This window comes from Cuculus canorus, chromosome 3, assembly GCF_017976375.1.
Source record: "Cuculus canorus isolate bCucCan1 chromosome 3, bCucCan1.pri, whole genome shotgun sequence".
NCBI classification, from domain to species: Eukaryota; Metazoa; Chordata; class Aves; order Cuculiformes; family Cuculidae; genus Cuculus; species Cuculus canorus.
The window spans coordinates 77,365,843-77,391,705 of NC_071403.1; the positions used below are offsets into that span (position 1 = coordinate 77,365,843).

The 25,863-nt window shown below is 35.3% G+C and overlaps 1 protein-coding gene across 8 annotated transcripts in view; it reads left to right on the forward strand.

Moving 5' to 3' along the window:
* The window catches only part of EML6 (EMAP like 6), a 120,229-nt gene that overhangs the window by 48,652 nt on the left and 45,714 nt on the right, over positions 1 to 25,863 (forward strand). For 7 of the 8 annotated variants that reach the window (XR_008449163.1, XR_008449164.1, XR_008449166.1 and 4 more), the window contains exons 6-16: positions 925 to 1,060; positions 5,002 to 5,203; positions 10,801 to 10,938; positions 13,482 to 13,738; positions 14,111 to 14,323; positions 14,724 to 14,891; positions 15,727 to 15,833; positions 18,911 to 19,029; positions 19,680 to 19,866; positions 20,567 to 20,672; positions 24,188 to 24,281. Coding sequence is in view for 4 of the 8 variants with exons in the window: in XM_054062880.1 (XP_053918855.1) it covers positions 925 to 1,060; positions 5,002 to 5,203; positions 10,801 to 10,938; positions 13,482 to 13,738; positions 14,111 to 14,323; positions 14,724 to 14,891; positions 15,727 to 15,833; positions 18,911 to 19,029; positions 19,680 to 19,866; positions 20,567 to 20,672; positions 24,188 to 24,281 (1,727 nt within the window). In the remaining 4 variants the exon portion in view is untranslated. Of the gene's footprint in view, positions 1 to 528; positions 578 to 924; positions 1,061 to 5,001; positions 5,204 to 10,800; positions 10,939 to 13,481; positions 13,739 to 14,110; positions 14,324 to 14,723; positions 14,892 to 15,726; positions 15,834 to 18,910; positions 19,030 to 19,679; positions 19,867 to 20,566; positions 20,673 to 24,187; positions 24,282 to 25,863 lie in introns of those variants that run through there. The other variant, XM_054062883.1, reaches the window with a different exon arrangement.

Below are 25,863 nucleotides of genomic sequence, written 5' to 3' on the forward strand. Positions count from 1 at the left end.
ACTGTATTATTGCCAGGTTTGGGGTTTGTGCAACTCCAGTAACATGGAAATATTTTTGGCCAACAGTAAACTCCTGTAGTATATTTGCAGAATTTTGTTTGCAGAATTCTACTTGAATTCATTAGAATGATGAAATACAATCTCTTTCTATATAATGTGTTCTGTTTCATCCTTATAAATTATGGGGTTTGCCATAGCTAATATGCATTCTTTTGCCAAATTTCTAATCTCTATGTAATTAATTAGTAGAAATATTAATTTATTAAGATATCGAACAAGGCCACTTTGAAAACAGGTCTTCACTTCATTGTATTAGTTTCCATGCAGTTCAGCTTGTCTCTTAATTGAGAGGCTTTCCTAACAAAATATAAATCAGCAGGCATTCCATGAGCCATTCCAATAGTACAGCACTGTCATCGGTAATGACACATTGTCTAAAATGAAAAAGAAACTCAAACTGTAGTAGAAACTTGTCTTTCAACAAAGAGAATGAATTGACACTCTTTCAGTTCCTGTTAGATTCCAAATGATGTCTGAACTGCATCCATGAAAGAATGTCTCAATCATCTCCGCACCTGTAAGAATATTTGTATTGCTATTTGCTTGGTTTTGTTTATTCTGGGCAACTATTTATTTTAAGTGTTCCATTATTTATTTAATACTTCTTGTAATAATATTACCTAACCCAAATGTAAAGTTCTGTAATCAGGCTGTGATATTTGTACCACAATTTCTACACAATCACTAAAGTGGGAGCACTTGAAATAAAAGTGTTCCCTCTGTTTGCTGGTTTGCTTTCTGGTTGGACAACATTTTACTGCCTACCAATTTCTAGCCTTTAATAAGAGTGTTTAAGAACATTTTCTTTGTGTGTTTAAATCACTTGTAAAGAACATTATAACCTGTTATACTATTGGTTAACAGGCTGGAATATTTAGTATGTATGCTTGTGAGGAAGGTTTTGCCACTGGAGGGAGAGATGGTTGCATTCGGTTATGGGACACTGATTTCAAACCAATTACTAAAATTGATCTCAGGGAGACTGAACAAGGATACAAAGGTAATGAGCTTTTACTTTAATGGCTTTTCACAGAGCTACATAATGGATTATGACACAATTTAATTTGAAGCATAAATGTTTCTGCATACTGCCGACTTTTTTTTTACTTAATGACTGTATTTAATTTTGAGATCTCTATTCCCTTTTTTCCTCTGACAATGACGTAGCCTGATGTAGCCTGAAGAGTTTTCCATGTTTCATGGTATAAACAGACAGATGCTTACAGTTGCTGCTCCCCACCATGCAAATAAAAGAAGTAGAAATTAAACACAAAAAGATAAGAGAATTAATTTAGCTGATCTTTAACTTAATTAATTAACTGCAGTTCAGTTAATTTATTGAGATTCATGGGACCTGATATTCAAATGCTGAGCAACTGAGCACTCCATTAAGTTCATTTGGAATCGTAGCACTTGGCATGTTTAACAGAGAGAATGTTATTAAATTCTTGAGCATCATATTTGTTGAATCTAATCATGCTTCCTATGAGCTTAGTCATCACTTTATTTTATTAGACTCTCAGAGCACTTATAGCCTCCATAGGTCATAATGCATACTTTATCAAAATCTTAGTCTTCTGGGAATTCTATGGGGCCAATTGGATTGAGAGTACAGCACTCTGTTTGCTGGCCTGAAGTAGGCTTCACACACTTTTAGCAGCCATCCTTGTAATGATTAGTGTTAATTTCTTCTCCTTCTTAACTTATATTCTCAGACCAACTTTTCCTATTAAAATTACCATTGAATAGTCAAGAGACCACTAAGAAGAATAAAATGCTCTTTCTTAATTACGGATATTTTGGCTTGTAATATAGTAACAGACTTGTTCTGTTCATTTTTCATCTTGCTTAAACCAAATCAGCTGATGATTCTAATATTTTGAAATGGACAGGTTTGCAGTATCTAAGCTCAACAAGCAGACTGCAAGCAGCCTTAGATGAACACTGCTCCACCAGTTTGCCATAATGTACTGTAAATTCATGGAATATAGGCCTCAAAATAGTTGTCAAATATACCCAAGCAGTCATTGCTTTGCTTTGTAGTTCTGGATTTACCTAGTGTTTTGTAGCCAGCATGTACATTTATTTACATTAATTTCCAAAAACAACAGCAGTACCTTGTGACAGTTTACAGGATTTTTGATCTTTCTAAAAATTTTGGAGAAATAAGGCCGTATATGGGGGTTAGACAAATCGTTCTGGCTAATACCTGTCTTGCAGGTAGTCCATTCATAACAAAATTCAGAATAACGTATATGAAAGGTGACACAGTGAAAGCAATGCTCACAGATGAAACGCGCATCTCCAACCTCCATGGTTCTTTGTGAAGTGATTCTGCGAGGGAGCTTTTCCCTGCATATTTGTGAGACCAGAGTAGAAACATTTTTTGTTCTCTCTTACCACTGCCTGGGACATGTCCACACTCAATGCAAAACAGACTTTAGATGACGTCTGCTGCTTTTGATTGACTGTACTTATAGTCTGTGGGAAATTATTACTTCAAAATTAAAACTTAGATTACAGAGCTCTAATGTGCTCATAAAGATGGCTTTTTGTAGTACCTTGCCTGCAGAAAGCACCTAGTTATGCTTCTACAGGTTGCCTGAGAAGAGAGTTTTGTCTTGATGGAAGTTAAATCAATAAAGGACGTACTGAAGGTGAATTTTCATCAGACATGCTATGGAGTGGTTCTAACTCAATGCCATTGTTTCCACCATCTCCTAAATGCTACAGGATACAGAACACATAGATGAGAGAAGCTAAGTAGAACCAGACACTGTAGCAGGAGCTATATGGCTAAAACACAGTCAATAGAGGGGTTTGCTATCTTATTGCTCGGCAAAAGTAGTAAAGAAAATCATTTTCAGAAAGTGAATTAGTTCGTCATTTAGAATTGTGTGTAAATGATGACTAATTTTTAAAAACTCATAAATTGATTTCTGAAAACTTAAAGTAGAATACTGTCCAAATCTTGTCTTCAAACCCTTTAAATCCTTCAGGTTTAAGTTTGCTTGTCAGAATAAGAACATTGCCTAATTTGATGGCAAGAAACGGGCCTAAGCAAGCCTCCAAGATTTTATTAAAGCTTAGTCAAAGGTGGTGTGCCCATGAGCATAATCATTGAGACTATGTAAAAAGACATCATGGTGTATCTGTGAAAAGTGCGGTGGGTCTGACTAAAACAATAAAACCATAGGACCTTGGTGGGGGTGACTGCAGGTCATAACATCCAAGCATGCACTTATACCCTGTCACCATCATTTTAGAAGTGTTTTATCTTTTTCCTGTTTCAGGGTTTCTTCTCTCTCTGTGATCTTTCTATGTGTTAGAAGTCTTGCCTGCCGTGTTCCTGTCATGTCTCTATCCTTTTCTGCTGTTTCTGTCTGATCTGTCATCCACTGATGCTCTCTTCCATTTAGTGCTTACTACTAACAGACTGTGGAAATTGTGTTACACTTTCAGTTATGTCAAACTGTGTTTAAGCACATGTGTAACTTCTAGCAATGATAGTAGCCTTAACTGCCTACCTAGGGCCTTCCTGTGCCTCCTTTCCAATTACATTTTCCCCAAAGCAGTTTGCAAAAGCATCAGCTATCAAACTTAAAATGTTTTTCAAGGGTGCCAGGAAGATCTTCCCTTTACCCCCAGCACACAGATTTATCAGTCATCCTGTGCTGAACAGTACAAACACTGTCTAGATAAGATGTATCATCAGTAACAATCTGATTTTAGGCTTGGCTTTTATATTTAAATATGTAAGTATGTTAGTAAACAAATCTGATAATGGATATCTTTCTTTACATGCAGTACTGCGCAGGAAACATTTCTTTTCCCACAACAAAGGCTGCATGTACTTTGTATTCTAAAACATAACAATACCCCTTTTCCACTTAACATCTGAACTTCATTCCTTGTGTGGCCTTTGATGTGTATCAAGAAAATGTAAGTTGTAACTTCAGTTAGAAACTTAGCTAAGTCATAAATGACTTAATGAAAATTAAAGAGTGCTGGAAATGGACAAGGCAATAAATGAAGACAAATTTGCCCTACTCAATAGGTGACACAAAACCCCTACAATATATTTCATTTATGTGACCAGGAGTTAATTGCATTGTGTATTTGGTTCCAAAAGATGTTAAAATAATGACGTAGCTGACCTTGACTACATGACGTGTATTTTTTACTCATTCACATCTCGCAGCATCTAGACCTGTTATCCAAACTTTAATTTTCATATTCTGGAAGAGAAAATACTAACTCTGGAGGCAGTCAACAAGAGAATGCGATCAAAGTGCTCAGCCTGTTAAGAGAGTATTCTTAAGCTTATGGTTAGTACAATTCCAGCTGCAAAGTTAGGATCATATTTGTGATCAAGCTTTCTAAAAGTTATGCAAAGCAAGATTCTACTGGTTTGGGGTTTTAGGGGGCTCTTTGGCTTGTTTTTTTTTTTTTTTTAATAATCAGTTGGGACTGAAATGGAGAAGAATGGGCAAAACCTATTTAAATTCACCATTCAAATGTTATTGAACATTTTATTTAAATGTGCAAAAAAGCCAAGTATTAAAAAAAAAAGAAAAACATCATCTTCAGTCACAGAAACCTTGGTTAATCTAAAATGTAAATGCTTAAATCATGTGAAATTAAATTGTTTTTTAAAATAAATTCCCAGGGTATACTCAAAGCATAAGAGCTTGATCCTTTAAGAAACTGGCAGCAGAAATGTTACCTACTCAGCATTTTTCCAGGATTGTTTTTCTGTCAAATGGAGATAATTCAACAGAACTGTTTTGAGATTTAATTAGCTATGATGTTTTATAAGACTTCAGTGTCAAAGCATAACAACCCTTACAAAATAACTCTTGAAGCATTAATCTTCACTGTACTGACTATCACTGCGTCTCATCATTGTCATTAATCAAAGATTATTCTGTCCCCTGTCAGGTTTGTCCATCCGAAGTGTCTGTTGGAAAGCGGATAGACTTTTAGCAGGGACACAGGACAGTGAAATATTTGAGGTGCTAGTAAGAGAAAGAGATAAACCCATGCTGATTATGCAGGGTCATTGTGAAGGGGAGCTCTGGGCCCTGGCAGTCCACCCAAAGAAGCCTTTAGCAGTCACAGGCAGCGATGACCGATCTGTACGGTAAGGCTAGATTTTATTTATTTTTTATCTATTCATTCATCTACTCATCATTTTTAACCAGAGTCAATTTGACATATTTGCAATTTATTTATTTTCTGGCTTTATGTTAAGACTCCATTAAGACAACAATTTTTTCCCATATTTTTCTTAGTGGCTTTGCTTTTTTCTCTTCAGACATCATATCTGGGCTCCACACATCACCTAAAAGTAATCAGAATTTATGTTCAAAACATGCTGGATATAAATACTCTGCTTTAAGTATTAGTTACTTACTGTTCTGAACATCAGGTGTAGGTATCTAAAGGTAGAATGGTCACCTTGTACTTCTCTTCTGTTAATAATGTTCAACAAGCCTAAAACATAAACACCTTTGGCCAATGTTTTACACAGCAGATGTCTGACTCAGCCATGAGTATTTAGGAAATGTAATCTAAAACCAATTCAGTTAAAATGCCAGAAAATGAGATTAGTGGAAATACACTAGTTTACCTCAGTGAACAAGATTCTTCAGACGTTTACTTGTAGCGCTTGTGCCTTGAGCCTTTGTAGAGAGATTTGAATCTTTGTATACCAATTTGTGAAGTTGTGACAAAGCCAAGGATGTGTCTTCCTGTCTCTGTTAAAATTAGACAAATTGATAAGCCTCTGAAAAACCAGCATTTTTAATATGCTTAGTGAGACTTTATAGTAATGTTTGGAGGTTAAACTAAGATTCTCACTGAAGTGGATGTACCCCCATACACATAAAGATTTTTGGGAGATCAGGTTTTGCTATGGCAGAGTCCTGAGTCTTCCCTCAGACTGTGGTTCTGCCCTTGCCCTGAGGTCCTATCCCACACAGAACAGTGCATGCAGTGGGATCCATAACAGCTTAATTTCCCAAGCTCCAGCACTCTTAATGTCCTCCTTAGCAGTTTCTCCTGACACTGCTATCCTAGTTTCTAACCCCTCCACCAGGTTTTTCTCCAGCCCGATGCCAGATGAATGATCACTGCTGTTCATCTTATATAGATAATTTGATTGTGTATTTTCAAATCAATACCAGGCAGTTACCAAGCAGTTTTTCAAGTTTTATGGACTAATAGTTGGCTTATTTCAGAAACATACATGTGGATTTTACCATTTGGCCATATTTCAATGGGAAAAATCAGTTTCCTATCATACATACGTCTTCTAATTTATGCTCCCTCAGATTTCATGTTATGATTCACCTCTGCCTCAAAGCTTGCTGGTTAGTTGGAATTTCTTTTTCTCTTTCCTTTCTATCATTTCTGTTGTACCAGTTTCCTATTCCTGCCGTTCCTTCTCTCTTTCTAACCATAATCGAAGTCCAAACTGTGGAACCAACATAACTGCCAGCTGTTCAGTACAGTCATATTGCCTCTCTGTTTCCTAAACATTAGTAGTATTCTTCCAGTTTATAAAACACACGGATGGTCTCTTCTGCTTGGGTTTGTCTGCATAGTTTTATAGACAGGCACAAATTCACGCTGCCTTCATTCTAGTAGGATGCAAGCCGGTTTTGAAACAAGAGCTGCAAAGCTGGGATTAGCATTGTGCTGCTCTCAAGCTAATAAGCCATGCTAAAACTTGGGATTTATTATCTTGGACTCTCCTCTTGGTTAGCATAGTAATTCAGCTCTGACTTGGATCTGGGTAATGTGCTGCTGACTCACAGTGTGCTTGGAACAAACTTATGCCCCTCTATGAAAGACACTGCAAGTACATTCTTTGTGCATATAAAGCCTTAATAAGTGGAGCTCTTATGATTATTGTGGCTGTTATAATTATTATAGTACTGATGCCTTTGAACGTTGCCGTTCTATAAAATGTGTGTTTGTTAACTTTACAGATATTGTGCTGCACTACATCACACATCCATTTAGCTGATTAGGCACTAGAGAATATGGGATATGAATTCTAGTGAAGACAGTGCTATTTTTTTACATACTGAGGCTTCATGTGAGGAATTCCGGTGAATTGCATAGATATTTTCATTAAAATAAAGTAAACAAAAGGGTATTCCTACATTTTTTTTTTAGTAATTAAATTGCATTGAAAATATGTTTCTGTATTGCTGTTCATTGTGTATTTTTTCTTAGTATTTGATTATCCTATTATTTTGAGTAGTGGCTATATAATATAAATCTAAGTAGTTTTACAAGTAAGTATTTAGTGGGCCCAATGATATTCTTATATAAATGTGAGATGTCTAAATGAAAAGGACCTCTGTAGAACTAAGGAGTGTTACTGTAGATTTTTCCCTAGCACAGCTGAGAGAAGGCTCTAGCCAAATATAGATTTCCTACATCTTAAATTCAATAGCATGTCAGCTAGGCAATATTGCCTGCTTCCTGTCTGTTACAATAGGAGCAGGAGAAAGCATCACTCTCATCTGAATGCTGAGAGGCATACAGAATTATATATTACATTTGTTCAGTAGACTTCACACATGTCTTTTTGTAATGTAGTGTTTGTACATCTGGCTGCAGGACCACAAGTAGCTGCTGTTCTGGCAGAACATCTCCACTACGCTGTCCGTCTTCTTGAGTGATCTCTTTCTGTATTCCTATAAGAAAATTGATTAGAACCTGATTTTATATGAATCCAGTAGAATATTTATATCTCTGATTTTTTGTGTGTGGAGCATTGTTCTGCCAATTGAATGAAACAAAGCAGGAGTAAATATTCTGTCATCAGCTATGGCTTTTTCTGCAAACAAAGTGGTTGCTAGTAAGCCTCTTGGGAGGCTGTATTCAGTATGTGCTCCAATAAATAAACTTACCTGTCAGGTCTATGACAGAAAAGATTGGAATATTGACTAATAAAACAATATTTTATGAGCCTGTTTGGAATGTTTAAGCTCAGTCATTTAAATAAATGCATAGAAAATTGCCAAAGAATGGTAAAAACCTATCTTTGCCTTATTTGAAAATACAGTTTTTACACGAAAATAGTTATTTATCCAGATTTTCAAAATCTACGGGCTGAAGGATTTTGCCAGAAGGGATACTTCTTCTATTGTCTTAAGCAAAGCCAGGCTTTTATTTTGTCACGTGTATATTCAAATGCCTGAATGTGTGCAAAGTGTTGTGGGTTTTATTACTGTTATAAAATTTAAAACTTCATATTTGGAATTACCCTTCCATTAGTTTGAGATTTTCTTTCTGAAGAAAATTGAACCATTCTTCTTACATTGTCATAAATTGCAGTTACACTTCTAATGTATTATTCACAGTGAACCATTTGAACATAATATTTTGGAGGCATATTTAATCCTGGTGTTTTCTTTAAAATCTTTCCAAATCCTTTCTGGTTTACTCTTTATAGTCATTGGATTCATGGCTTTTCCCTAGCAAGGCCACTAAAAGTCTTGCATCTTATCTACTTCTCTTTTGTCTTTGAAAACAGTTTTAGCATTCCACATTCATTTTCTTTTCACTAGGAAATGGTACTTGCCATTTTTCCTACAGAGAAGCTTTTTCAAGTTCTTTCTTATCCTTGAATTCTCTAAGCCTAAGAGGAAACCAGCATCATTCAGGGTTGTTTATTCTACTCTCATCCTAACAATGTTTACCTAACAAGGGCAAAAGGGTTTCTTTCTCAATGCAAGCAGTCAAATTCTATAACCTTTTACGGAATTTCTCAAGCTCTATCTTTATTTGTTTCTCCTGTTACTCTACTTCAAGGCTGCACCTAAATGTTACTGCTGCTGGGATGGTCAGAAACCTCCTTCTTTTCAGGCTATATTCAGTGTTCTGTTTATACTATTTATTCTAGTGCCAATACAGTCCTTCAACATAACTTTTTTCTCATTCTTTGACGTTTATCCTACTCATGTATTTTTGCATGCAATAATGTCCCTTCCTGGTCCTTGTTTCACTAAGGTATAAAAGTTAAACTCTTTTGGTCTTCTTTAGTGTGATACAGTCTTCTTTCTCCTAATCGTCCTAATAATCCTTCCCTGCATCTGTTGCTGTTTTTATTCCGATATCTTGAGAAAACTTGTAAAGAACATGCCAGATGAGGTGTCTGTGTGTTGTGTGCTGTTGTTTTTGTGTACCTTCTGGAACAGTGCCCAGGATACATTTTTAGGATCAGATATCTTTTTTTCCTGTCTGCAACTCACTCATGGATCATAGTCATTCTATAAATTAAAACCAGTGTGAAATCTGACTTCTTTTTGCTGGTACCACTTATGTTTCAAGCTTCCAGCACAGTGCTAGACATAGGGCTCTGAAAGTATGGACTTTGATTAAATTTCATTCCATGTTTATTTGTTTCGTCATCAAGAAACTTGTTTCTTCCAATAAGATAAATCCATCTCTGGCTTTACAGTGCCTCCCAGCTTGCTGTCCATAGCAAATTTCATTAGCATTCTCATCTTTTGTACAATGTCCTTAGTGAAAATATTAAAAGTTACCATTTCAAAGCTCATACCTAGAAATCTCAGTAGTATGTCCCATCTAGCCCTGTTGTTTCTTTCTGCAAAGCTCTCTATAAAACTTCATCCAGTATCGCATTACAGTTCTTGTACAAGTTATCATTTTCTTGAGTTTAGCCAATAATTGTGTATGCTACTACTCAAATATTTTACTATTTCATCAATATTTTACAAATGCAGTACATTTACAGCACAATCCTCAATGTAACGATAGTTTGGTATTGCTGACTTAATTTTTCTGCTCCAAGAGATCTTTTATGCATTTTCTTCCATACTTTTAATTATTCTTCTCCTTAATTTTTTTTTTTCTAAATCTTGCATGCTGCTGAGATGTGATTAACCAGCTTGTAGTGATCTGGAAAACCCCCTCCATTCCTTAAAAATAGAGGTGCATCGTTTACGTTTCTCTATCTTAAGGAATATTTTATCAGTAGATTCTTTTTATTTAAAATTATGTAATTTTGCAAATACATATGCGATTTTGTCTACCAGTCCATTCAGGGTTATGACAAAATTTTCCCCATAGTTGGAATATTTATGTTCTCCAAGTATTGCTTTCATTTTCAGTGAAAATTTCAGTCTGATCTGCATTGACTCTTTCTGTCTACAGAAACCATGGGGTTTTTAATTATTCATCTAGGGTAATTCTGTCAGACATAATGTCAAATGATTATATACTTTAGCTTCTTCCTGTTTTCTGCTGTCATGGATCTGTGCTCAGGTCTGAAGTACCATCCCTGCTGAAACTGAGAACAGTAAAGACTCCTTTATTTTGAAAGAAATTTGAACCTGAAACTTCACTTCAAGGCATCTGAAAGCTTCATTTGATATTATTTGCTAAGACATTTGGTGCCACCATTGGAAAATTCTGTGTTCGTGTAATGATTCAGGCAGTGACTGTACATAGCCTTTCTCTTCTAGATTGATAAGGAGTTTTGAGTTAAAAACTGAATTTCTGTAAGTCCATAAGCTCAGGTCAACAAATTTATCTTCACTCCATGGTTGGAAAGTAACTCAGCGTGTTCTAAAATCTTAATATAAGGTGTACATGCAAACAAGCCTTTAACAATTGAGTTAGGCTTTTTATTTTTACTCTTGATGATACTGAAATATTGTGCAATCAGGAAAAATCCGCTGCTGTCTTTTGTTGCAGATTATGGAGTCTTGCTGACCATGCCTTGATAGCTCGTTGTAATATGGAAGAAGCAGTGCGGAGTGTCTCTTTCAGTCCTGATGGATCACAGTTAGCACTTGGAATGAAGGATGGCTCCTTCATTGTTCTTCGAGTAAGGTAAGATGAGAAAATCTTACATCAGTTTCCCACTTCAGTAGTTTTTTTTCCCGAGTGACTCAAAATCATATTCTAAACTCTTTTATTCCTATAAAAAGAAAAAAAATCCCCTGGCATTCTATCAAAAACAAAGAGTAAAAATTAAGCATATGCTTCCATAGTATCACTTGGTATTTTAAAAGGTGGTAGTTTGACAATGAGGAGAAAGTTTATGCCTTATTTACTTCAAAATATTAGCTCTTAGTAATATTGTTGACAAAATTTAAGATTTTCAAGTTTGGGATTTTTTCCCTATTTATTCTGAATATATATAGATATTTTTAAAAGAATTGTGCATAAATGAGAACAGTTTTGAGAGAGATCTCCTTGATCATGTTCGTTTCCTGTCTTATACAAGAATGGATGCTAGGCAAAACAATCGGTGATTGATATATGTGAATTCTACTTTTCATATTAGATGACCAGCCTTTTTTTGCATGAATGGATCTTACGCATTAGGCATTTTCTGTCTTGGAATACTATTAAGGAACACAAGCAAAAGCAAGTAAAACATAAAATTGGACATAGAGTGAAATAGCCAAACAAAATAGTGTGATTTCAAAACACGTTAAGTTATTTTAATTGATACTTGGAAGAGTTTGCTGCTTCCTTAATGTCATTCCAGACGTTTGGTAAGCATATATTTAGAATACTTTGAACTACTAGCTGATAGTAGCTGATAGGGAAAAGCCTGCCATTGATGAAAGAACTGTGAAAACCTCTGTAATGTACTACTTTATTAGCTTTAACAAAACTTAAGTGATCTGTTCATGTTAATTTAAAATCCTTTACAAAGACTAATATTTTTGTAATATTAATTTTCTTTGTCATAGTAATCTTGTCTTTGCTAATTTGCTTAATACCTAACGTTATTAACGAAGAGGCTAGTGGAGACTGATAATGATAAACCTAGCATTATTCCTGAAAGAGTGGCAACACCCTTGTGTAAGGCCCTGGATGCAATTACTTCTCCATCTGTTCCTTTTCTGTGACAGATCTGCTGACAGGGTAACAAATCTACAGCCTGTGACCCAGGAAAACTGGACGATGGCATTGTGTATCATTGGCATTTTTTTTTTCAGCATTTACTCAGCTACATGATTCTTTGTTCTCCTTTTTCTTGGCTCTGAAGGATCTGAATCTATCTGAATTAGCCGCTCTTCTCAGTAGCAGTATTTACCACTATGGAATAGTTGTGTTACCCGATTTCAGTAGTGAGGTAGGGATAAGAATATTTCTTTTTCCAAAACACTTTTTGAAGGGAAAAAAAGAGTATGAATAAATAATTTTCCCAACAAATTTTCTACTGTTATTGACATTTCGGGTTTCACCATTTTAAGAGAAATTTCTAAAAAAATTATTCTGATAGGTTTTTTTTTTTAGACCCTGAATATTTGTGGTATTAACCTTCCCCTTCATGTCAGCACCTCCCAGAAGTCTCTGTCTTCAGTTGTAGATTATTCTTTGCTCTTAGCAGTACTATATATCAGTATTTCTAAGATATATTAGCAAAATTTATTGGTTTATAATTAAATTTGAGTATTTTCATAAATTGGATGCTACTGGCAGTAATTAATATATGTAGAATTCGGGAAATGTATTTAAAAAGTTAAAATGGAGGGTAAAAGAAGTGTGACATCTGCAGAAGACACTTTGTCACAAAATTTCCTTACAGCCTAAATCTATAATCAGATATGGATTACCTTTGTAAATACAACATTAACAGCACTGAGACTTGGCTCATTGTTCAGTTAAATTGGGGGAAGATTTGGGGGAAACCTACTTGCAAAAGTTTTGTTTGTATTCACTAGCTTTGCAAATTTTGCTCCTTGATTGATAGGAAGGGGAATTATATCAAATGTAATTTGATAGGGAAGAATTTAACATTTTTTTTGAAAACTAGACTATATAGCTGTCTTGATTGTTTTCAAAGACACATGCAAGGTATTTTCACTTCTCTGGTTTTGCACTGGTGGACAATGGTGGTGGTGGTGATGAACCTCCAAAGCAGTACCTAGCAGGTGGGATTAGTCATATCTAACTTTGCCAGTCTAATTCTTAGCCTGTATTCTAAACCATTTGCCTGTGTCCCCAAAAGAGTCAGTGTGAAGAAACGGGTATCTCCCAAAGGCCATCCCAACGTGGTCTTGTGAGGTATCACAGGGTATCACTCCTCAGATGGAACTCTTTCTCTGTTGTCTATGTTAAAAAAATTTGCCTGGTCTAGTTTAGACCGGACAGTTGACTGTTTTACAGTTAAAATTAGGTGAACAGAATGAAGAATATCGTTGACATGTGAAGTTGATTCTATATTTTGCTTTAAAAGTATGCTTATAACCAATGAAAGCAATAGGAACTTCCCAAAAGAAAAAAAGGTGTTTTTCTGAAATGTGCTTTTTGTTGTACAAATTATTCGCTGCATCTGTCTTCATAATTGTCTTAGTTTTTTGTGGATTGTATTTTCACAACTTTACAGTTCACGTTTTCACCATTGGTTCTTGCAGAGACATGACAGAGGTAGTTCACATTAAAGACCGAAAAGAAGTGATCCATGAAATGAAATTTTCACCAGATGGCTCTTACCTTGCCGTGGGTTCTAACGATGGCCCAGTGGATATCTATGCAGTTGCTCAGCGATATAAAAAAACAGGAGAATGCAACAAATCTTCTAGTTTTATTACTCATATTGACTGGTCTGTGGATAGTAAATTCTTGCAAACCAACGATGGTGCAGGAGAGAGACTGTTCTACAAGATGCCATGTAAGTTTACAAGTGACTCATGCTATGAACAAGTAAACCTCACTGCTGATTTGAAGAAAACAACAAAAATATTATATCAATACTACACTTCAAGTGGAGTTTGACTGGAACTTACATAAATATTTAATGTTTTTCCACTTGTGTATGGTTTTGGCATGTTTATGTACAGCTGCATTAAAATTCGTATGACGTGTGATGTCGTCAAATACCACAAATGTGAGATTATGCTAATATAAAGTAAAATTGAGACTCTTAATTTATTGAGGTTAAAAGACTAATCTCAAGAAGCATACACAGATAATAGCGATGAAAAGAATTAGAGTTTACTGAAGAACAAATAATAATACAGATTATTCACTTGCATATTTTCAGCTGGAAAGCATCTAACTAGCAAGGATGAGATCAAAGGAATTCACTGGGCCTCATGGACCTGTGTGATAGGATCTGAAGTGAATGGAATTTGGCCCAAATACACAAACATTACAGATGTCAACTCTGTGGATGGAAATTACAACAGCTCAGTGCTAGTCACTGGAGATGATTTTGGACTGGTGAAATTATTCAGATTTCCATGCCTAAAGAAAGGTAAGACAGTGTTTTGTATTGCTGAAGGAATGTAATATTTACTTTGATGCCATATCAGTATATTATCTGGTAGTGAATTTCAGTTTATGTGTATAGCACAATACATAATATTGTGTGTAGTTCACATTAGCACTAACAGCCTTAAAGGTGAAAATGAAACCCTGTGTGTATCTGGTACTTCCTGCCAAGATTTAAGTACTTTTCAGACAACCAAACTGAACATATGCATATTATTTATGCCATTTATTTTTGTTTTATAATTATTATTAGTATCAGAATATCAAGAGGCATAAGTACTTTTTTTAGTTTTCGTAAGAGTGTTTAAAATGTGTTTCCATTAAAAGTCCAATTTTATTATTTACAGTGTTAATTTTTTTTCTTCTTATATTTTTTATTTTAGGAGCTAAATTTAGAAAATACGTTGGTCATTCAGCACATGTAACCAATGTCCGTTGGTCCCATGATTTTCAGTGGGTTTTAAGTACAGGAGGTGCTGATCACTCTGTTTTTCAGTGGCGATTTATTCCTGAAGGAATAACAAATGGCATCCTTGAAACATCTCCACAAGGTAAAAGTTATCTCTTCAGAAGTATTTATTAAATAAAATCAGTGTAGATAGAATGCAATACCAGTAGAAAAGACAGTGATTTATTTCAGGCAAGGTACATTAAAACTCTTCTACAGTCTGCAGTATTGTATGTGTAGGAATACACGAATGGTATTCATCGAAGTATGTGGAAAAAAGACATTTAGATGGAGATTACTAGATCAAACTCAATTTTCAAAATTAGCCGTCTAACTTGCATTCAGAAGTTTGTCTACATGTGTTGAATTAATTTTCTTTTCAATGCCATTTAACACATATATGCAACAGCTGTACTTTAGATTCTTTTTCTTGTTATATCCGTGATATCTTGTTATATCCATGATACTTAGAATATTCTACAAAAGCCATATAAACTACATAGTGGCAGCTGCTGAAAATTGGATTCCCTTCAGCAAAGGAGCAAAACTTTATCCCGTGCCTGTACAATTCGGTAAAATACTTTATGTTACAGCAGAACTTTTTAAACACAGATAGTGATCACACTGGAAGTTTTTATTTGCCATTTTGGTATGTTTTTTACTCCAAAGCCTGTTAAGAAAACAGTATTCTCTCAGGTGATGGAAACGTATTATTAACTACTCAGTCTTTCTAGTTCCCTCTGCCACCTTCCTGCCCCGCTACTGAAACAGGAATGAAACCCGACACATTCAGTCAGGCCACATGATTTTTACAAGCTGCTTAAGCTCCCAAAGTTCTTGAATATTGCTTTGCATGTAGTCTACACTATATGAAACATCACATGCTATTTTCTTGTGATATGTTCGACACGTTGACTGATCTAATTTTTTTAATACAGAGGGTGGTGTTGATTCCTACAGTGAAGAATCAGATTCAGATTTGTCTGATGTGCCAGAGTTAGATTCTGACATTGAGCAGGAAGCTCAAATCAACTATGATCGTCAGGTGAGTAAAATTAACACACTGTGCAATTACCTGACAGCTTATCATGACTATTCAGTAAAGATAAGAAGAAGTTGTTTCGCAGCTAATTCGTCAGACTACTCTAGGAAGATTATTTTTACAGTATCCAGCTGATTACACAACCAATATACGTAAAAACAGAGTTTGCTTTAGGCTGGAGATGGGAATTTAAACAGGTTTGGAGAAAAACGTTGGTGCATATACTACTATATATCAGAATAAAGAATATATTTTTTAAAGCACAAATTTAAACAAGATTTTGTGAGAGCTTATTGCTATTCCCATTCCCATGATGAGTGTTAGAGAAAACTTCAATCTTATTAAGTTTAGAATCCCAATTTCCAGAATGCAGCTCATGGAGTTTTTGTATGACTTCACATTCAAAGCAGAATACTCTTAATGAGTGTGAAGCCTGTATAATACATTTATTTGTGACAGATTCATTTTTATTGCCAAGGACAACAAAGTCTAAAAATTAGAATTGCCCTAGTTTGTGGAAACCAAGTGAAATTGGCCTCTGATAATCACTTAATATCCATAGGATTTTTCTATTTCAGTACAATTAAGTTCTCAGATAAATTAAGATAGGTTGCTTCCTTGCAACAAACAAATCAAGTAAGTATTGTTTACTGCATTGATTTTTTTTCAGGCATGATATTTTGCCATTCTGCTCTTTAACCTGAATTTTCAGTGTTGACTTATGCTTTGTAACTATGGGCTTGCCAGGTGATCAGGACTGTTGCCTGCACTTGGTTACAGTCACTAAATCTGCTGTGTTCACATCACTGAGGCTTTGTGGGGCTGTACCTCTCTCTGTGAGGGCACTGTCTTGACTGGCCTTGTTATCACGCTCAGCACTTGCCTCCCCTTCTTTTAAAAAGCAATAACTGCTCCATGACATGAGGTTTCACCCAACCTGCATCACAACAATTTGCAACCACACTGCTATGTTATAAAACATTCAAGTCACAAAGTTGTATAACGTTTAGAAAATGCCATAGTAGAACATAATTGTGCCGTGGATTTACATGGATTATGATTACACATTTCTGCAGGACTTCTACTTTTTTTGGTGTATGGGATATTTAGTTCTTACCTAGCAAGAATGCTATTCAATCATTTTTCCATTCATCAGGCAGTTCCATAACCGCCTCTATCACACACTGCTTGAACGCGTACCTGAAGAGAGAATAATATTCCTTGTAGTTTTCTCCATTCCATTCGTGATAGAGTGCTTTGCAAATGCTTTTTTCTGTAACAGTCTGATGTGGGAAGGGGCTGTTATCCTTGTTTTGAAGGAGGAGAAACACTAACGTCAAATTCTGCTATCTGTTTTCTGACATTTGTTTCTGTTTAAACGTACCTGGGACCTGATTTTCAGTAGCTGTTGTCGTTGTGAATAGAATATTAATTGTCGTCTCGTCCCGTTACCTCATCAGTTGCAACGGGGGAAGGTCAGAACTTCCTCAGACGAGAACTGGGATCTCATACTCAGTGTGAAAAATACACAATAAGCTTGGTTAAAATTGTTTTGAGGGATATAATGTCTGACATAGAGCTGCTTTCTAGAATGTGGAAGGATTGCCTCTAATGTTCCATGCTTTAGCTGAGGTCTGTCCTTTGTCTTTTCACCTCAATTTCTAGATTCTTCAATAAATTACATAGGTTCTTCTGCCAACAGCTTATTTTACCTCTAGAAATTGATCGTGTTTGCCAAATGAAACAGAAGTTCTGGAAAATTTTCTCTCTCCTCTCTCTTTTACTCCACGTCTCACTGGAGTGCTTGTCCCATCCTCCTCCCTTCCTTCTTTTCCTGATTTTCTATCTGTATTCAAATCGAATAGCATCCTCCTCCATGCTCTCTATGTGTCAAAAAGTATGTCTGGGTTTAAAAACTGAAAGTGAAAAAACAGTTGTAGACAATTAAATAGCAATATTCCAGGCAGATCAGTGCATGAAAAAGCTAGAAGCAACTTAAAATAGAATCTTTTTACAGGAAGTGTGAGACAACCCCAAGCATAAGCTGCACTTTACATTTTGTTACAAAAGCACATGGAAACAAAAGCATTAATCTTCTTTTGAGAATTGTGTTTAGATTTGTTGGATTTTTTTTAACATTATGGATGAAGCAGTATAGAGGGTTCTAGATTCTGAAATTAATTAGAAAATGATAATCCGAGTACTCTATTTCATTGGTAGCATTCGCTGGGGGGCAAGTGTAAATGGATGAGAACACTCGGGATAAAGTACATTACGTTCAAATATCAGACATGATATGTTAAGGCTCTATTTGTCTATGATTTCACAAACTCGGATTAAGTTATATGAACACCTTTTTTTGTAAAAATCCAATACTCCATCTTTGCAGTCAGGTAGATTTCTGTTGGAATGGCAATTTCATTGTCATTTTGTAAAATCCAAGAAATGTAGGCACAGAAAACGAACTATAAAACTCTATTGCAGCTTTAGAATGTTTCTTTGGTGCCACAGCTTTGAAGATGCTTCAGACATGTTTAGCATCTCCACAGAATTTAGTGTTCCTGAAAGATTTAATTGTATAGTATTTTGTGCCTTTAGTGTATTTACAGAGCTGTAATTCTACTTCGGGCTTCTGGACACATTGGCAAATCGTTTGAGTGCTTTTGGTTCCTGTATATTTCACCATAGTCCCTAGGTAGAACTAATTCATTATTTTCAGCTTTGAGTACGTATGCTGAAGCACATCTGAAGTTAAAAAGATATTTAAGGATTTCTAGTCGATATTTAAATTACTTTTCACTAAGTGACACTGGAATCTTCTAGAAAAATACCTTCTTCCACTGCTACTCCAGAATAATGTTCTGGGCTACTCAGATGTCAGCAAACTTCATTGTCTGCAAAACATTTATTATTATCTGAAATTCTGTAGGGATGGATAGTGGCTTGCTCTGTTGTTAACTACTGAACGTCACATTAACATGTATTGAATCAGAATACCTAAAGGTAAGTTAGTTTCGTGCATAAGTACAAATATTTGAAAAACTGGAGATGTGCAATTAACTTTTACAATTGTTCTTCAGGTTTACAAAGAAGACCTACCTCAGCTGAAACAACAAAGTAAAGAGAAAAACCACTCTGTGCCCTTCCTTAAAAGAGAGCGAGCACCTGAGGACAGTTTAAAGTTGCAATTTATACATGGGTAGAGTAATATTAGATAATACCTGTTTCTTCTGGTTGTTAAAACATCCTAGCAATTTTAATTGATTAACCTCAGGGCATTTAGCAAAATATTTTTCAGTGCTTACATGCAATTAATTTGTTTGTCAATAACACTGTGGGTGACTTTTCAAATATCAGACATAGATTTTCTTCTCTTTCAGTTGTATGTGTTAAGGAACAAGAGAAGGTTATAATACTGTAGCCCTAAAATAAATAGTGCTACAGCATTGTAGTTTATAGAATTACATTTAAAGCTGGCTGTTGACTGCACCTTATATTTTCTGGAGCAAAGATTCTCTGTTAAGCTGATCAGGTTAGCTGTGATTTGTAAAAATGCCTGATAGATTTCTGCTTGAACCCAAGTCCCTGTAAAGCTTATTTGTATACATTTGCATGTGAATTATACATTATTTTTGATAAATCAGTTTTTAAGTTAGGAGCTGAGAAGATTCATGAATGCCTGCTGCTGGTGGGAATAGTCTCTGCCTGTGTGCTTTTTAGCTTTGAGCTCAAGTTGATACCATAGCTGTACTCTTTTCACATTAATGCACAGATCATTTGCACCATTTGTTACAAAGAGTACCAGAATAGTATTGAAACAGGATATAATTTGTTTTGTATTTACTTCAGTTATAGAGGCTATGACTGTCGAAATAACTTGTTCTACACACAAACCGGAGAAGTAGTGTATCATATTGCTGCTGTAGCTGTTGTATATAACAGGCAACAGCACTCTCAAAGGCTGTATCTTGGTCACGATGATGACATCCTCAGCCTAAGCATTCATCCAGTGAAAGACTATGTTGCTACTGGACAGGTGAGTATTTAGAAGTGATGATCTTGGCACAACATGGAAATAATTTCCTTTTACGTTATATAATTAGGAAAAATGTGATTCTTCTTGTCCTTCGGTATAGCGTTTCCCCCTAAATATGGGTAAGTTGTGTATTGTTTCCTGTATCCCTACCAAACTTCTGGGGAGTACAGGACTGGAAACTAATTGAGGTGGTTATTAAATTTTTCCTATATAAGAGAAAAACCGTCAGTCTTACCCTGTGGCCCCCCCCAAAAAAATATATTTATTTCAAACTTCTGCTTTAATCTGTGGATTGCAGGAGCTGTATTTTATCTACATCTGAGGAGGTTTGGGGGTTTTATTTGTCATTCTCAGTATTTTTGTACTGTATTAGCATTTGAAATCCTTACTTGGATAAAGGGCTATTCTGTATTGGGCACTCTGCTGATATCTGGTACGCGGTATGATATATTCAGGATATTTATACATATTCATGTATCATGATAAATTATTGTGCTAATATGATGTAGAATACTGATGTCTTAGAGAATATCTACTGATATTTCTCTAAAGAAAAAGTATATCTTGAAAAAGATAAAATAGGTCAAGTGCAAAAGTATTTACTTCTAGAGTGTTTTGAGGATGTGATAATGCTAATTACCGATAATTGGTGTGCTTTGAACTTCTATGAGCAGATATTCCAATTAACCCTCTGATTTAGGTTGGGAGAGATGCTGCTATCCATGTTTGGGACACACAGACACTGAAATGTTTATCATTGCTCAAAGGCCAACATCAGAGAGGAGTATGTGCACTGGATTTTTCAGGTAAGCCACACCCTATGTTTATGTAAACAAATAATTAAAAAGCAATCCTTATGATGAAATCTAAATTTAAATAGCTAGCCAATATTACAACGCATACAAATTCTACATAAAAGTCTACTGGTAGTTTTGATAAAAATAGTGTGTTTAGTTAAGTCAGCCACGGACCTTTTCTCAACTAAGCAATAATTGATCTTTTTTTAATGTCTAATACCTTCTTTTTTTAATGTCTAATACCTAATACCAAGCGCACCAAGGACTCTGTCTACATGGTGGTATAAAAATAAATAACCTGGCAGAACGGTGACTTGAAGTGTATAAATGAGATAGAAATGTGCTGTAGGCCCATATATTTCTTCATATTTGCTAACAATTCCTGCATTTTTTAGTGAGTTTACTGGAGAAGTAAATATGAGAAAGTTTTCTGCTCTTTCTCCTACTTGTGTTTCTTAGATGGATGACCTAAGTTGTCTCAGTTATCAAAGGGTAATTCCTGTATTCGGCATTAAAAAACAGTATCCAGATGGTGCTGACTTACAACTTTATAAAAGGGCTTAGAAATCCGTTTTCCCTTTTTCTATTTAAAACAAAAAAAAAACAGGGGATCACTGTAACTGACCTATCCTTTGCTTAACTCTGATTTATTTTTTAAATCAAACACGATTTATTCCATATTCCAGAATTCATTAGATACAGCTCACGTTCATGAGACAGGATTGTATGAAAGAAGTTTTGCTTCCACAAAGATAAGTCTGTGGAACTGATTCACATTACATTTTCAGAAGAGGAGCCTTTGGTGTTCATCCAAAGGCTGGAATTGAAATATGAAATTGCTGATCCACTGCGGCTTAACTCTGGAAGTTGATATAGTACCAGAGGAAGGGAAGATTGATAAAGATGATCTAATTGACATAACATGCGTAGATGTTAAAAAAACTCATTAAAATCCCTAGTTGAACAAATGTTCAAATATTTGGAAAATACTTTGTGGTTTGCATTTTTAGCAAAAACTAGATTCCTGCACAGATAGTAGTGCTTTATTATTAGAAACCAGATACCTTTGTAAAAGCATAAGGTATAAGCTGGCCACATATTCTATGGACATAAATTTGAACAAAAATATTAAAGCTCTTTTTAAAAGTGGCAGCCACTGGCATCGTTACAGTGTTGCTTTAGGACCTGATCCTGAGAATGCACACATTGCATTCCTGACTGGCTTTATTTAAAGGTCTTGGCATAGAGAGGAACAGGTAAATGTGCAAATACGCACCTCAATATCGATCAGAGTGCTACTTTGTCCTATGCTGCATGGAGATTTTGCTGTGTTAACAACAGATATTTGTAAACTATGTTCAGGTCACACTACTTGAAACTTAAAGAAACAAACCTAAAAGTCCAAAGATATCTTTTTTGGCTGCACTTGGTCTGGCAGCTGACTACCAGTTCTCTCTGCCCTTACTTACTTTCTTAAGCATCTGCTATTGGCCATTACTGAAAACAGTGTACGGGACTGGGTCAGTTTTGTAGGACCATTATGACAATGTTATGATTCAAAGATTATAATTGCATTCATGCAATGTTTGGCTGTGCCCTCTGGTGGCTAACTTAATATCCATAATTTTGGATGTTAATCGGAGTGTATAGTCCATATTATTGCATGAAACCTGTATCAAGTGAATAAAGTTTAAATTGTATTGTTAACAACAAAATTTTGTCAACCATGTTCCATTTACATAATGGAGCTATCCCTAAAATTAATCTTTGTCATCAGAGTATACAAATATTCCTCTTTCTTAAATAATGCCAATTATATAATGCATATTTACCTTTTATATCAGCTTTCTTCATAGAGTATTTTCTCACTAAAACTATTATAGAATGGTTCTTAAACTTTCCTTTTCTTTGCTTTCCATTCTTATTAACTTTTTCTCTCTTTATGTCTTTTCTTTTCTGTTTTTTTTAGCTGTCTTGTTTTTCAACTTGATTCCTTCCTCCATTCTTACACTTGCAGTCCTTCCACCCAGGCCTGTTTCATTCAACATCAACTCTTTCCTCTTTCTGTAATTTCTCTTCTTCTTACTTGCTTCTCATAGAACTCAGTTGCTAAACACTGTGAGCACAGTCTGGCTGTGAGGACCTGTTCAGCCATATGAATTTTGAAATATTATAGTTCTAATGGAGTAATCTATACCAGTGGCACTCTTTCTATTCTTGACACCAAATATGCTTAAGCACAGAGTCCTTAACATCTGTTGACTTCTACAAGAAATAACATTCTCAAATAAGTGCTTTTGTTCACTCTTTTGGCCACCTCCTCAGTTCTCTACATTCTCCAGCCCTAACTTTTATTCAGTTAAAAAAAATAAATCAGTTAATCAGCTCTTACTATAGCCTGTAATGTTCAGTTGTCTTATTATATACTTCAAAAACTATTGCTTTAGGTTTTTTAAAATTTTTCAAAATTTAATGCCAGTAGTTTGTCTCCAAAAGTTTGTTAAAAATGGTTTTGTTTATCAGTATTTCCTACACTTAGCACAGATGCCGAGGTGTTGCATTGTGTATGATAATCTATATTCTTGCTTTTCTTCTTCAGTAGTAGTGTTGTCTTTCCTCCAGCAGAAGAGCTGGTTGCCAGCAGTTAATTTTAGCTTTATATTTTTTTATCATATTAATAGTTTCATTACATTGCCTATTAACTTTTAACCACCTATTTCTTTATACACTAATAATTCTTGTCACCATTTCAAGGAAAAGAAGCATCATCTGTTCAGAAATATCTCAAATAAAATGTGATGTGATTTTGGAGAACAGGGACTCCATGAAGTTGACTTTCATTGTCTTGTTTGATCCTACCTTCCTTGTACTAGCACACAGGAATGTTTTGTGTCTGCCTTTGGGAAAAGTCAATGGTTTGATAAGGAATACAAATTAAAAAAATAGATTGGACCAGACACACAAATATAATAGAAGGTAATAAAGGCAAAAGAATGCCTTTTCTAGAAAAGAATAGTCTGTCTTGTAATCATCCAGTTAAAATTAACCAGAAAAATCTTGTTGTGACCTATAACACAACCTGTTCTGTCTCTGATAAGGATGATGCCGTATTTAAAGTCACCTTAGTCAAGAAGAGGAAGGCTAGGTCATGGATTAGTAGAGTGCTCTGTGAAATCTATGGACTCCAGTTTGATGTGTCATCACCCAACAGGTATTCATTTTGATGCTAAGTATTGCACTTGTGGATAAAACTTCCAGCAGGTATAGACAACAGTCATCTTAGGAGGTTGGGCAGGTCGACTCAGGTCATTTGTCTAATTTTGTACTCTTTCGGCTTTAGGAATTGAAGGCCATCAGTGAATCTGAATCCTAATCTCTTAAAGTATTAGCTTTATGGGTTTTTTTGCTTCATTTATAATACATCATTTGAGGTTCAGTTTACAATATATTTGTTGTGTTCATTGCCTGTTATATTTTCAGCTAAAGCTTTAGCGCCTTTAACATTAACTATTGCTTCTGTACAGCTGATGGAAAATGTTTGGCATCTGTTGGGCTAGATGATAATCATGCCATTGTGGTTTGGGATTGGAAGAAAGGAGAAAAGCTATCAACAACCAGGTAAGAATACATCTTGGTATAAACATGCCCTGTGATTACATTTTCCTGAATAATATCATCCAAATATATTACTTTGTTTATAGGAAAAACCACAACACCGCTCTGAAAACAGAATGGTATTTCAGAGCAATATATCCAGATTAAAACCCTTGGACTCTACAGTTTAGTGTTTGAAAATCATGTGAACTATTTCTGTCCAGAGTTCCTTAGCCTTTCTGCTAGGATAGCTACATTGATTTTATAGCTCGTTTAATGAATTTCAAGTTAAGTTAATATTTTCTCCCAATTTTATTCCGATTCATGGCAGAAGTCACCAGAGATGTCATATTTTCCTTTATGCTTTAGTTGATATGCTGGATTCCATCAATGTACATATATAGATCGCTTTTCTAAAAAGAAAAAAAAGTGTTCCAGCTAGTATAAATGGATTTTTCAGGGTCTACTGATCTTGCTTTCCTTCCAAGTCAGCTTTTTCTGAGATACTTGCTCTTTGTAGTTACTAACAGAGAGCTTAGTTAATAACCCTGTACCAAGGAAGCTTTTGCAATTGCTTGAAGGGACCAGCGTTGGGAAAAGGATTGGATTACACTTTAGGTTTGCTTTTGGCCTTCTGACAGGCGTACATGTCAGAAGAATCAAACTGTGAACGTAGTATCTGTCTTACCCTCAGGCAAATCAAATGTTTCTCTGAGGTCAAGATACTACAATTGTGTAAAATTCATAGAAACAGGGACTTAAGCACCAGAAAGGCAAGGAGTTAATTTCATATGCTCTCTGCAAGCATTTAACAGCAGGCACTGGTCAGGAGAAATTATAACTGTAAAAAAAGTGCCTGTGAAAGACAATTTAACTCTATTATTATATGGTGATGTGATCCAGATGAAATGATAAGATTTTTCTCCTGGCATAATTCTATTAGTAGTATGGTATTACTGAAGAAATAAGTGTTTTGATCCAAGTGTGGGGGTACCATATTCTATATCAGCTATATAATGTTGTCTCTGACATCCCGATTATTACGCAGCAAGATCTTAAATCTTGTTTAAAATTTGTGATGTAGGGCTTGCTTAGCAACGCTGTTGTCTGTGTTGCAAAATGTGACATTTTCATTTGTTTTGCAATCCTGGCTTTACTGTCTCTACAGAGATTGTGCTTCACACTCACAATTGAGAAATACCTTATATATTCCATAGAGACCTCCTAAGCTTTTAAAAACAAGATAGAGATGGGCTGCATGGCTGCCTGTCTCTTGTTCCTCACAGGAAAGATATAAGATTAAGTACTCAAGTTCTTTTCAGCGTATAGTACTGTGTGTAAGTTGTCTACTAATATTCCTCATTTTGAAAATACGCAGAGCCCTCACAGAGAGCATAAAAAAAATAGTTTATCTTCTAAAAAGTTCCAATTTAAATTACTGTTTGTATTTTAGGAGTGCCTAAAGGCAAGTCCCCCATTCTGGTAAGCAGAGTAGGACGTATAAAGAGAGAGAAATCCCAAACGTGGCAGGAGAATTTACATCCAGATTTTAGACATGACCCTTATGTAGCCTTAGCAGACAGGAATAGAAAGACAGCTCCTTACA